The following is a 14,083-nucleotide window of genomic DNA, read 5'->3' as shown; positions in this document are numbered from 1 at the left end:
TTAAACTGAGTTAAGTCAAAAAGACCAAATACTAAAACTAGATATTATTAGATTTGATACAAATCAACACAAAAATATAATTATTTTACTTATTTCTTTATGTGTGCATGAGAATACTTTTGTTGTACGGAGTGAATAAAAGTATATATTAACCGAAACTAGATACGTCCTATCGAATTGGGGGCGGCCAATATTACAATTTTCCACTTCTTAATCAATTAAGAATTGAAATATTAATTACAACGACCGCTATAATCACCAATAAAATTATGTACATGAAAATATATAAAATATTAAATACATAAGACTCAATTTTTTAAATTCATAGTATTATATTACAAATACAATATTTAAATGAATTATAAGATAATATTTATTTCTAACTAATTTTTACATAATAACATACAGATAGTTTTAAAACTTTGTATATAATATTCTTTTTATTTTTATTTTTATTTTCTTACTTTTATTATTTTTTATTTATCTTTTAATAGACCTACTTTCCATGACTCAATTAACTATAGGACGCGTGTATAACATCCATTTTCTTTCCCTTATCTCTCTCAGAGTTTCTAGACTAATATGACAGTTAACATTTGATCACTGTCTCCTCTTTTTTTCTTCCTCCCTTTTTTTTCTTCTTTTTCCATTACGCGCTGTTCTATTTCTTTCACTATATATCCGTATACTTTCGCCCCTTTCTTCCTAGGTTAGTAAACGCGTGTCAAGGCATTTACGTGTAAGAACGTACATTTTAGAGGCGTGTGTGTGTGTGTATGTGGGTGTAGGTCTATGTATATGTGTTGCGTGTGTGTGTGTGTGTATCTATGGTTACATCGAGCTGCCGCTTATAAGTGTCTAATCTAATATTTTTATTTGTTATTTTTAATTTTAATTTTTTTTAAATCCCTACCGCCCTCTCTATAAAATGTATTAAGTGGATTGCTACTACCACCCCCTCTGGTTTTTTGAGGGTTGAAGCCCGATCTTTTCTTTCCTTTTTTTTCAGTATCAAAAATGTAATTGTCTGATTTAGATGCTTGAAAATACCATAAGGTTGAAATAAATTATTGCATCGACAATTATGTAATTTCCGTGTTATATTTTTTATCTTATTATATATATATATATATATATATATATATATATATATATATATATATATATATATATATATATATATTAAGTAATGTGATTTATAATTTAAAAGTTTTAAAAGTTTTAAAATTTAAAAATCAAAATTTAATTAAATTAAAAATCAGTTTCATAAGAAGGAACAACAACAAAGTCAATTATCTGTACGATCGTTTCGGAAATCCGTGCTTTTTATTTGTGGTATACATGAAGTCACGTAGAATAATTATACATAGTTTTTTTGGTAAGCACGGTCTCCTCATCAGCAAATTTAGGAGGATTTCTATTGAATTGAAAAGACACCAAAAATAAACCTAGCATTAAAAGTAAGGCAGATGAATCTGAAAAATTGAAGTAAAAGGTTTGGATATAAAATTTATAAGAAAATTAATAAGGAAATTGGTATAGGTTAGAGATAGAAATGAGTAGAAAAAATATATATATTTTTGAATTTACATAATAAATTTGATTTAAAAATATATAGATATATAATTACCTTTTGGTTTTTCTTTTTTTGAAATCAGGAACTGTATTTAAAGTAGTCATTTAGATGTTTGCTATAGCTTTTTATTTTATTGAATGATGAATTTTAAAAGGGCGACGCTCGTGCAGTAAATTGTTTCACTACGTTGACTTCATGTATACCACAAATAAAAAGCACGGATTTCTGAAACGATCGTACAGATAATTGACTTTGTTGTTGTTCCTTCTTATGAAACTGATTTTTAATTTAATTAAATTTTGATTTTTAAATTTTAAAAATTTTAAAACTTTTAAATTATAAATCACATTACTTAATATTGAATTAGCTCTAGGACATTTAACTATCGAGCTTATTATATATCTAAATTACAACGAGCATTTCCTGTATTTTAATTAAACTAGTAATTTCACTATTACATTAAAATACACTTAGCTCTTTAGACTATTATTCTAATCTCCTTTAAATTTATATATATATATATATATATATATATATATATATATATATATATATATATATATATATATATATATATATACACGATGTTTTCATTTCTATCTTGAGAAGGTTTCTTTATTCTTAACATTCCGACTACTGCAGGTAAAGTACAATTTCAGTAGTTGACCAAGCGAAAATAGGAGTAAATTTTGGGTCACTGCTTATAAATAATATTTAAAGGTTCCAGTTCTCACATGTAAACACAAAACACGTTATTGGTGCAATGGTGCATATCTAATATCTTAACAAAATTCCTTCGGTGTAGAAGACGAGAATAATTGAAGAAAGGATAAAACCGGTTTTGTATTTATTAAAAATCGGAGAGAAAGAATTGAGGTATAATTTAGGGAGGAGGTATAATTTAGGGAGGAAGAAAAATTAAAAAAATGAGATAGAGAAAGCAGGGAGCTAAGAAGAGAAGGAAAACTAGTAGGCGGAGGAGAGACAGAAAAAAGGGGGAACACAGAGAAAAGGAGGACTGGCGACCGATCTATTGTTAACATCTATGTCTGTGTTCCCGCCAAACGGGATCCCCCAACATTATAACACAGTTGCTATGAGGTGGCAAATTATAGTTATTTAAAACGAAAGAAGGTATCATCAATGATTGCGCATGTGCGGCATTAACCTTATAAACTTAGTTTGATTAAAAAGTCCTCAAAACATTTCACTCTGCAATTCGCCATTTTTTTTTTGTTTTTTTTTTATTAAAATTTTTGGCGTCGATTTTTGCATCCGAAATTATCGTTTGAATTAAAGAAGTTTTAAACTGTTAAAAAACTGAAAATGAAAGGAAGTTTGTTTTTTCTTTTTTTGTTTTAATTAAAGAACTATAAATAGATTGGAATTTTTGTTTCTTTCAAATAAAAATTTAACCCTCAGTTGATTTAAACTACTGATAAAAAATCGAAATAAGGAAATTGATTCTGTTTTAATATAATTAGATACCGAAATTACAAACAACCCGGTTTAAATGGAAAAAAAAAAGCTACCACGGATAGGTATGTGCGAACCTCCAAACTAATGATTACGAGACAACCTAATCCACTGGGCTATAGTGCTTACATTGCAAATTTTTGTATTTAAACTAATATACAGAACAATCGTTGACGCATGTGCAGTTGTTGAAATCATTTAGAAAGAGACCCATGCTTGTAACAAAACGGAATTTCAACATGAAATAATAGATTATTTTTTCTAATCTTTCGATATTACTTGTCCAAGATATCGATCTTTCTAATGATGACTAGTTGGTGCCTGCATGATGCGGATGACAAAAGTTTTAGCAAACACACACACACACACACACACACACACACATGCACATACAGACATCTCTCCTTTAATAGATTAGCATGCACAAATTGCAAATGCTAGACTAAAGATATGCTCTATTATGGCTTCCTAAAACTCGTTCGCTATGTTGAATGTTTAATACATTTTTAAATGTATCTTTATCATTTCTCTTAACTTTTTGTCTTTCTTTTCTTCTCAATTCTAGAAAAATGGATTTTTTATCGAATGTGGAGCCATGGATGGCGAAGGTCGTTCAAACTCTTTGTTCTTCGAACGCGATCGTGGTTGGAACGGTCTTTTAGTTGAAGCCAACATTTTAAACTATCATCAACTGAAAGCCCGGAATAGGAAATCCCATGCCATACATGCATGTGCAAGTATCAGACCCTATCCAGAAAGAGTAAGACACTTTTTAAGATAAAACACACACACACATATACATACTCTCTTTCTCTTTCTCATGTTGTGCATCATGAATGAGATGTTGTTGCTAAACTTAATATGAAACTGATTTTCAAAGTAAAACTAAAAACCTTTTTTAAAGTATCCTTTTAAAGTTCAACAGTCTAAAAAGTTAAAGATGTGAAAGAAAGAATTTTCCTGAGCTAAACATGATGAACATGATCAGATATAAAGAAACTTCTTTCTCTCTCTCTTTCTCTCCCTCTTTCTCTCCCTCTTTCTCTTTCTCTCTCTCTCTTTCTCTTTCTCTCCCTCTTTCTCTCCCTCTTTCTCTCCCTCTTTCTCTTTCTCTTTCTCTCCCTCTTTCTCTCCCTCTTTCTCTCTTTCTTTCTCTCACCGATACAATTGTTATATCAATTCTAGTATATGAAAGTGTTGCCTGAAATTTTACCAAAGGTTTGGAGAAGAAAATTGACTGTGTACATCAAAATATGTTTTTTTTTTTGTTTGTTTTTTTTTATCTTATGAGCTTAGCTCATGAAAATTATCGATACTCTTGCAGAATTTGACCCGGATCCTCTTGATTTTTCCATCAATCATGGTTCGGTCACCGGATTAAGCCGAGCAAAGTAACAGACGTGGATGAATTTCAGACCAAACAAACGGGAAAAAATAGAAATATAATAAATAATAAAAAAAATAACAAAAAACTAATGTAAATTTACTGAATATATTCTTTTATATTTTTTTTCAAGAAAAGTTGCATTTTGTATTGTTTATTTATTTTTATTTATTTTTTGTAATTTTTTACAACGGAAGTTGATTTTTTTTTAAGAAAAGATGAATGTTTGTTAACCTGAGTTGTCCGGTGAAAATACAGTTATTTTTAAAAGAAAGGTTACATTTTTTTTAAAGTAAATTGTCAGTAAACGTTTTTTTGTGGTACTTGTGCACTTATTGAACTGTGCTGAAATAATAACGTTATTTTGAAAGCTATTCTTACCATGGAGAGAGGAGGGTGTTTTGTAACTATTTTGTACTTTCACCTAACAATTTAATAAAAACAAGATATTGTAAAACTTTGATTTAACTTAAAAATACTATTTAAAAATAGCGCGATTCAATAAGTGCATAAGTACCGTTTTTGTAAACAGAAGTTTTTTCTTTAAAAGAAAAGATGAATAATTTTTATGAAAACCGTAAATTAGTAGGTGAAAGTACAGAAAAAAAAAATTTAAGAATATTTACAAATTATAAACAAATGTTAGAAAAATAAACAGAAAAAAGACACCCATCACTCACAAATAAAAAAAATACATATTTTCTACAAAAAACAAAACAAAATAAAAATGTCGATTTAACGTTTCAACATTTGAACAACACTCGTTCTGCTTTGAAAATCTCCTGAAGGTATCAACTCTATGAATTTCCGATCAAAGAGAGAAGGAACCAGATTTGCTGGCGGACCAAGGATAAAATTGTCAGGAAAGTTCTTTTGAAGATGCCAAAAACATGAATGTGGGTCAATGGGGAGACCACACAAAACCTACATAAAAGAATTATCAAAAGACTCACACTGCGATTTTTGAAGACCTACCAAGGATAGTGTAAGAGGGCGTGAGAGAGTCAAAAAAAATCTGTGACACTTCCATGCTGAGATGATGATATTTAGAAATTCCATGAATTAGTTTTTATAATTGAGATCTTTTCTTGGTTTAGTCACATTTTATTAAACATCCAGATTTTCTTATAGTCTAATTCAATTCTCATGCTGAGTTACTGGTGCAAACGATTCAATACAACTTCCATGAATTAGTTTTTATAATTGAGATCTTTTCTTGGTTTAGTCACATTTTATTAAACATCCAGATTTTCTTATAGTCTAATTCAATTCTCATGCTGAGTTACTGGTGCAAACGATTCAATACAACTTCCATGAATTAGTTTTTATAATTGAGATCTTTTCTTGGTTTAGTCACATTTTATTAAACATCCAGATTTTCTTATAGTCTAATTCAATTCTCATGCTGAGTTACTGGTGCAAACGATTCAATACAACTTCCATGAATTAGTTTTTATAATTGAGATCTTTTCTTGGTTTAGTCACATTTTATTAAACATCCAGATTTTCTTATAGTCTAATTCAATTCTCATGCTGAGTTACTGGTGCAAACGATTCAATACAACTTCCATGAATTAGTTTTTATAATTGAGATCTTTTCTTGGTTTAGTCACATTTTATTAAACATCCAGATTTTCTTATAGTCTAATTCAATTCTCATGCTGAGTTACTGGTGCAAACGATTCAATACAACTTCCATGAATTAGTTTTTATAATTGAGATCTTTTCTTGGTTTAGTCACATTTTATTAAACATCCAGATTTTCTTATAGTCTAATTCAATTCTCATGCTGAGTTACTGGTGCAAACGATTCAATACAACTTCCATGAATTAGTTTTTATAATTGAGATCTTTTCTTGGTTTAGTCACATTTTATTAAACATCCAGATTTTCTTATAGTCTAATTCAATTCTCATGCTGAGTTACTGGTGCAAACGATTCAATACAACTTCCATGAATTAGTTTTTATAATTGAGATCTTTTCTTGGTTTAGTCACATTTTATTAAACATCCAGATTTTCTTATAGTCTAATTCAATTCTCATGCTGAGTTACTGGTGCAAACGATTCAATACAACTTCCATGAATTAGTTTTTATAATTGAGATCTTTTCTTGGTTTAGTCACATTTTATTAAACATCCAGATTTTCTTATAGTCTAATTCAATTCTCATGCTGAGTTACTGGTGCAAACGATTCAATACAACTTCCATGAATTAGTTTTTATAATTGAGATCTTTTCTTGGTTTAGTCACATTTTATTAAACATCCAGATTTTCTTATAGTCTAATTCAATTCTCATGCTGAGTTACTGGTGCAAACGATTCAATACAACTTCCATGAATTAGTTTTTATAATTGAGATCTTTTCTTGGTTTAGTCACATTTTATTAAACATCCAGATTTTCTTATAGTCTAATTCAATTCTCATGCTGAGTTACTGGTGCAAACGATTCAATACAACTTCCATGAATTAGTTTTTATAATTGAGATCTTCTATAGAAAGTTATTTTATAGATTTGTATGTACAGGATTTACCCTTAAACTAATTAATTGATAATTATAAATTTTGGAACACAGCTGCTGGGTGCAAGGGTCGGTAATGTGTGCTATATTTTGTGTTATACAAAGGGTGTGGAATCCTTGGTGAAAATTCAGATACCATCTATCTTTTTGAAGTTTTAACAGTAGGTATTAGAAAGTAATTGATAAATATTCCCCAAATTTCAGTTTCTTTGGAATATTTTAAAGGGTTTATTTATTTATTTATTTTATTACATTTTCCCCCCAAACAAGGCACATTGCCACTTTGGTGTAGGGGGCTACTATCAGGGGCAACAACTACTGGGGTACTATGTAGGGATTGGGCAGCAAGATGTTTGTTCACGTTGCACTTGAACTTCTGCATGTCAGTACAGTTGGGGAAGCAGGGACCTGGAATGGAATTCCAAAGTCTAGCGGTTCTGGGGAAGAAACTACTGGAGTAGAAAGATCTTTTACATCTAGGGATCTCTACAGTGTGGGGGTGGGATTTTGCAGCCTGTCGGGTTTGTCGAGGGTGTTCACGTCGTGGGGGCACAAGTGCTTGCAGTTCGTCAGAGCATTCACCATTAAAATACTTGTAAAACAGGCAGAGGGATGCAACGTTTCGTCGATGGGACAGAGGCTGAAGCTTAGATGCCAGTTTAGGGCCTATCAGATTTGCGACTCTGTTTTGAACTTTGTCAAGGAGCGAGAGACTAATAGCAGATGCATCAGCCCAAATATGACAGCAATACTCCATACATGGGCGAATGGTTGCCTTATAGAGGTACAGGATACTTTCGGGTGTTAGTAGTTTTCTAGCACGGTAGAGAGAGCCCACCTTCCTTGCAGTGGCCCTGATAATGCCCTCGATGTAATTGTTCCAACTCATGTTTCCTGTGAATGTTAGACCAAGGAGCTTGAAAGACGTACTCTCAGATAAAGAGTCGTTGGCCATTGCTATAGGGGGTAGAGAAGGTTTCTTGTAATTATTGAATGAAACTAGTTTAGTCTTGGCGGCATTGAACGTGACCATCCATTTTTGTCCCCATTCCACTACAGATCGGAGGTCATCCTCTAGTGTTTTTGCCATTTCTTTAGATATGTGTCCATTTGTTTTCCTGTCATTCCTGTTTATAACAGAGTGTGGTGTCATCAGCATATATACCCATCTCAGAGGAAATTTTGTCAGGGAGGTCATTTATGAATATCAGAAACAGTAGAGATCCAAGGATAGACCCCTGGGACACTCCCGCATTTATATCATATTGTTTGGATGTACAACCGTTGAAGACAACCTGGATTTTTCTTTTATCTAAGAAGGATTTAATTATATTAAGTATTCTACCAGTGATACCGTACAATCTAATTGTCTTGAGGAGACCCTCATGCCATACCCTGTCAAAAGCCTTAGATATATCTAGAGCTACCGCTCTGCTCTCCCCCGCTTTGTCCAGTGTATATACGTTCAGAGATTACAGTTAGAATGTCTGCTGTGGAACAGGCTTGTCTAAATCCATATTGTTTGTCAGTCAGAAGTTTAGCATCTGTAAGGTGATGGACTAGAGCATGGTTAATTAAGGTCTCAAATATTTTGGCGAAAAGTGGGAGGAGGCTAATGGGGCGATAATTTAATGGGTCAGTTCTTTCTCCAGAATTCTTGAATACTGGTACCACAGAAGCAGTTTTCCAACAGCCCGGAAAGCAAGATTCATTAAGGCATTTGTTGTAGAGTTTGGAGAGAACTGGAGCTACTTCGGCTGAGCACTTTTTTAATAGCACAGCTGGAATGAGATCGGGTCCACATGCTTTTGAAATGTCTAGGTTTTTTATGATAGCAGGCATCTGAGCAGGGGTAATTTTCAGGTCGTCTAGCGTGGCATCTGTTCGCATAGGAAATTCAGGTAGGGGGTGGTTGGAAGGGTCCTGTGTGGAGTTTGAGGCAAACCGACTGGCAAGCATGTTAGCCTTTTCGGTTGCTGAGCAAAGAACCTCATGATTGTTGGTTAGTAGGGGAATTGTTGATTGCCCATTATTTACTATACTGTTGTAGATTTTCCAGAAGTCACGAGTTCCTAGTTTTTGTGCTTCAATGCGTTTTTTAGTGGTTTCCATAAATTCTCTCTTAGCTGTCGCTATTTCTTTCTTAACGTTACTTCTAGCTTCTATGTACTTCTGTCTGTTTGAACTGGACTTATGTCGGTTAAATCTGCGGTATGCATGCTGCCTTTAAGCAATGGCAATTGCGCAAGTCGAAGTAAACCATTGAGGAGAGTGGGGTTTGCTATAAAATTTCCGCATGGTAACATGTGCTTCGATTGCAGTTTTGAACCATTTAGTGGTCTCATTTGCACACTGTTCAACAGGAAGAGAAAAAATATTTGTTTCCATTAGATGCTAAAAAGGGTCAATTATTTTGCATGGAATATTTTTAAGTAAATAAGAGGTTTTTGATACACTTAAATATGATCATTTTCATGGCCACCATCTTGAAATACATAAATTTTCATGTGTCTATCTTCACTCAATTAATAAAAACAAACTTTATTTAACAATTAGAAAACGATTCTTTCCAAGATGCTTTGTGGGAGGAATTTCACAATAATAATATAAATATTTTCCATTCTCTCAACGAGTAATCCTTCATTAGAATTTTAGTGATACACATGTTTTGCTATAAACAAAATACTGCTACAAATATGTTTGTGTGAAATATTTAAAAATAATGATATTAATAAACTATCAATTCTTTAAAACAACAAAAAACTGAAGAAATCATGGAAAACTAATTTACTACAAGAATAAGAGTTATCCATCTTGTGTTAGATTATGCCGGGCCGACATATTGCTCATATTATTACATCTTCGAGGTGTGGATTCTTTGGCCACCGTGCAAACCATGCTAAGGAATTCTACTCTTTCTATCCCAGGTCATTGTAGGGGGGGGGGCTCACTTTACATTTGAGGTCGTCCAGTAGGAACTTTCCTATTCTTTTTTAAGGAGAAGGAAAGAAATAATATTCTGCTTATATATTTTGAATATTTTTTGAATAGATTTTGAACGTCGTCACATTTAGATTTTACAACATTTACTTAGCCAGACATGAATTTTAATTTAATTCATGTCTGGCTAAGTAAATGTTGTAAAATCTAAATGTGACGACGTTCAAAATCTATTCAAAATATATAAGCAGAATATTATTTCTTTCCTTCTGAGTAATGGCAATTAGGCCGAAAAGAAATAGGAGCAATACGTAAGCTGAAATCAAAACAATTTCATGGCTGAAATATTTACCAGTTAGAAGGTCCATGCGTCTTTTTTTTTTATTGACTACGAATCATTTTAAGCGATACATAGTTAACAATTCGATTTTTTTATATTTCAAGCTGTCGACTTCATATTTAAAATAATCTATTTCAATGAGTGTACAATCTAAAAATAAGCTTAAACCAGGATTAGGGTCAAACAAATCCAACTTGCCTCCTCCCTTGAGGCTTCCATTCACAAATATCCTTGGGCTTAGAACTAATTTAGCTGATGTTGAAGCATTTCTCCTAACAAATACCCCGGATATCTTAGCACTAAGTGAGACTAACCTACACTCCTCCATCCCCTCTAACTACTTTAACATGCCTGGATATCTCCTACTCTGCCGTAAGGACTCTGACAGACACATGCACGAACTTGGAGTTTACATTCGTAATACCCTTCCCTTGACTAGAGAAACAAACCTAGAATCGGATGATCAAGCCTTTATGTGCTTTAGACTAATCATGCAACACAACATTAGCTATTTTTACTTTCTCTACCGCTCTCCCTCGACCCAAGACTACACCATAATAAACGAAGTCTCTGACAGCATAGACACAGCACTCTCCCTCGACACTAGCGCACAAGTACATGTATTTGGTGACTTTAATGTCCATCACAAAAACTGGCTTGGATTCTCTACTCACATAGATGTAGCGGGCAGTACAACTCATAGCTTCTCTATATCTCACTCCCTATCACAAATTGTTACTTTTCCAACCCGTTTCCCTGACCAGGAAGAACAATATGCATCACTTTTGGATCTGTTTTTGACCACAGTTCCCGATGATTGTATAATGAATGCTGAAGCCCACTTGGGAACGCTGATCTTGCAGTGATAATGGTTGAAATCGCCCTAAACTCTAGAGCCAAAACTGAAGAGCCAGTCCTCAAAACAACGAGATATTATAAAAAGGCTGACTGAGAAGCCATCAGAGATCTTATCAGAGATGCCCCATGGGGAAAATTTTGAACAAATATGGTAAAATAGTCCCGAAAATGGAGTGTTTAGCCCTAAAAGAGCCCCTGGGGCACACCTAAAAGTTATTGCGAAGTAAAGACAAACAAAATTATACAGAAATCAGTTAGTTACAACTTTTCAGAAAACTCTGCAATTGACCTGGATGAATATTATGAATTTCTCAAACAATTACCTCCAAAACCATTAAACACCAATTCCAATCACATCTGCAATCATGAAAAGCACCATCATTCACATACATAAACCAGGAAAAAAAAACTATTCAACCAATATCATCCAATAGCACTAACCAGTTGCTTATACAAAACTATAGAATGCACGGTAAATAAAAAGTTAGTCAAATCAACTTCTAATGTGGCTTCTGATGTAAACGATTTTCCTAAATCGACTATCAGCAAGTCAACCTGGTGTCGGCCCGGCATAATCTAACACAAGATGGATAACTCTTATTCTTGTAGTAAATTAGTTTTCCATGATTTCTTCAGTTTTTTGTTGTTTTAAAGAATTGATAGTTTATTAATATCATTATTTTTAAATATTTCACACAAACATATTTGTAGCAGTATTTTGTTTATAGCAAAACATGTGTATCACTAAAATTCTAATGAAGGATTACTCGTTGAGAGAATGGAAAATATTTATATTATTATTGTGAAATTCCTCCCACAAAGCATCTTGGAAAGAATCGTTTTCTAATTGTTAAATAAAGTTTGTTTTTATTAATTGAGTGAAGATAGACACATGAAAATTTATGTATTTCAAGATGGTGGCCATGAAAATGATCATATTTAAGTGTATCAAAAACCTCTTATTTACTTAAAAATATTCCATGCAAAATAATTGACCCTTTTTAGCATCTAATGGAAACAACTTGTGGAAATTAGAAAGAATTGGTTTATTATCTACTATTAGGTTAAACAAAAATATTTAAGGTTTATTTTAAACACATGTAATTGGTTATCAGCTAGCTGAAGTATGCAGACAAAATGACAAAATTGCAAAATGTTTATGAAACGATTAAAAGCTTACGCTTCTGTTTACTTCAGTAAGAGAAAATGTATTCACTTTAACATTACTTCTGTCCAGTTGAAGTATTATCAGGAAAAAACAAATAAACATGAATTAGTTTAGTCCGAATCAAATATCAGGCAGATTGCTCTCTGGGTCTGACTTTGAAAGTACAACTAACTTAACTATATATTTTTTACAGTTGATCTTTGCAAATTATTTATTTCATTTAGTGTTTTTTGTTTTTCTTCAGGTCAAATTTAACTTGGATACCAACATGGGCCGAGTATTTGAAAGCAAGAAAGACTTTAAATGGGCCAAGGAAAATCATCGGAAAGTGCATCTTGCTTGGACTCAGTGTTTTCCTTTATATTCCATGTTGTTAGCCATGAATCGGACGACGGTCGACTATTTTAGCTTAGATGTCGAGGGACACGAACTTGATGTTTTAAAAACAATTCCATTTGATAAAGTCGACATCAAAGTTATGAGTGTTGAAATCCTTCATGGGCCTGGCAAAAAAGCTCTTAAGAAATTTCTAGCATCAAAAGGCTACAAAGAAATTGTATATTTACCAGGTGAAAAAGTTGTTGCTTGGGATATAATGGTGCAAAAGATAGATATGAAATGATATTTTTCTTTTCCAAAATGAATTTGTGGATTAAAATTATAAAAAATATTTTGGATGTATAATGAGGATATAATTTTATTTTTTTAAATTGTTTAATGTAAATATTTGATATTCTTTGTATTAAAATTTATTTTCCAAAAACTTATAATTGCTGAGTAGGTAAATGTATTTATCAGAATTTTTTGTTTTATTTATTTATTTATTCTTGCATCCTGTTAAACTGTTCATCAGTTATTGTTTAAGTGTTTATGGATTAAAACCCAGTAACTTTCATTTTTAAACCATGTACTTCTCCAGTTGTAAATACGGGACGACCAACTGAAGAAGCCATCTTGGATATGCATACAAATATTTTTTATGCTTTTGGTGATTTATTATTGGTTATATTTTTATTTTTATTATATCTAAAATCTATGTAGGTACCTATATCTTTGAAAAACAAAGAATGATACCAAATTTATATTTGGAGCACAATTAATCACTGAATTTGAACTCTTCAAACTTTCTTGGAAATTGGAAAATTTGATGTCTTTCAAACCATTTCTTTCTCCAGTTGTCTTGTGTGCTATTGACCCCAAAAAACAAAATTTCACAGTATATCTGAAAATACAATCTTTGAACAGAACTCCTTACCAATGTTATATCATCTTGTGGTAAATGAACATGGAAGTAATAATTATTTGAACAAACCAACCTAAACATTACATTAACTCTCAGAAAAATATACAAAAATGACACCGAAAACAACTTTGACTTTTCATATAAAATTCCTTTCAAAAAGCTGCCACACAAAAATTGTACATTTATAAAGAGAAATAATTACATTTTGTTTGCAAGCAAATATCAAAACATCACAAGAAGCAGGGAATCCATACTCAAAATTTGACTCCTATGCATATACACAAGCTTATTACTGCTTTTATCTTCTTTTAAAAACTGTGGATTGTAATCTTTTTCTATCACATCTGATCTTGATCTTTAATTGATGATTGAAGAACATGATCAGATCCTGATCAGCAAAAGATTCAACCATCTGATTCTCATTCAAAAGTTCAAAAGCGACATCCACATACCACCATTCTTGCTACGGCCAGGATCATGAGAAACACCATCTGTTTTTCCCTGTCCCATGATGGCCCAATGTTGTGGATGACGTAAAATACATTCAGCAGGCGAGGATGCTCAGGATTGATATA

At 32.2% G+C, this 14,083-nt stretch overlaps 1 protein-coding gene across 1 annotated transcript; it reads left to right on the top strand.

Annotated features, from left to right (window-relative positions):
• The first annotated feature begins 3,621 nt into the window (after positions 1–3,621).
• LOC145249377 (protein Star-like) lies at positions 3,622–13,035 on the top strand. The gene is made up of 2 exons (XM_080110942.1): positions 3,622–3,812; positions 12,510–13,035. Exons 1-2 carry the CDS (start codon positions 3,648–3,650, stop codon positions 12,885–12,887), a joined length of 543 nt encoding a protein of 180 aa, XP_079967068.1. The 5' UTR covers positions 3,622–3,647; the 3' UTR covers positions 12,888–13,035.
• The last annotated feature ends 1,048 nt before the right edge of the window (positions 13,036–14,083 follow it).

This window comes from Euprymna scolopes, chromosome 28 (genome assembly GCF_053919585.1).
Source record: "Euprymna scolopes isolate OS-2025 chromosome 28, ASM5391958v1, whole genome shotgun sequence".
Taxonomy (NCBI): Eukaryota; Metazoa; Mollusca; class Cephalopoda; order Sepiida; family Sepiolidae; genus Euprymna; species Euprymna scolopes.
The sequence above is the reverse complement of the archived record's forward strand: the minus strand, read 5'-3'. Positions and strand labels throughout refer to the sequence as shown.

Coding starts and splice junctions, on each gene's coding strand:
- LOC145249377 (XM_080110942.1), top strand. CDS start 3,648: ATGGATGGCGAAGGTCGTTCAAACTCTTTGTTCTTCGAACGCGATCGT. Junction 3,813..12,509: donor TCAGACCCTATCCAGAAAGA/GTAAGACACTTT, acceptor GTTTTTCTTCAG/GTCAAATTTAACTTGGATAC.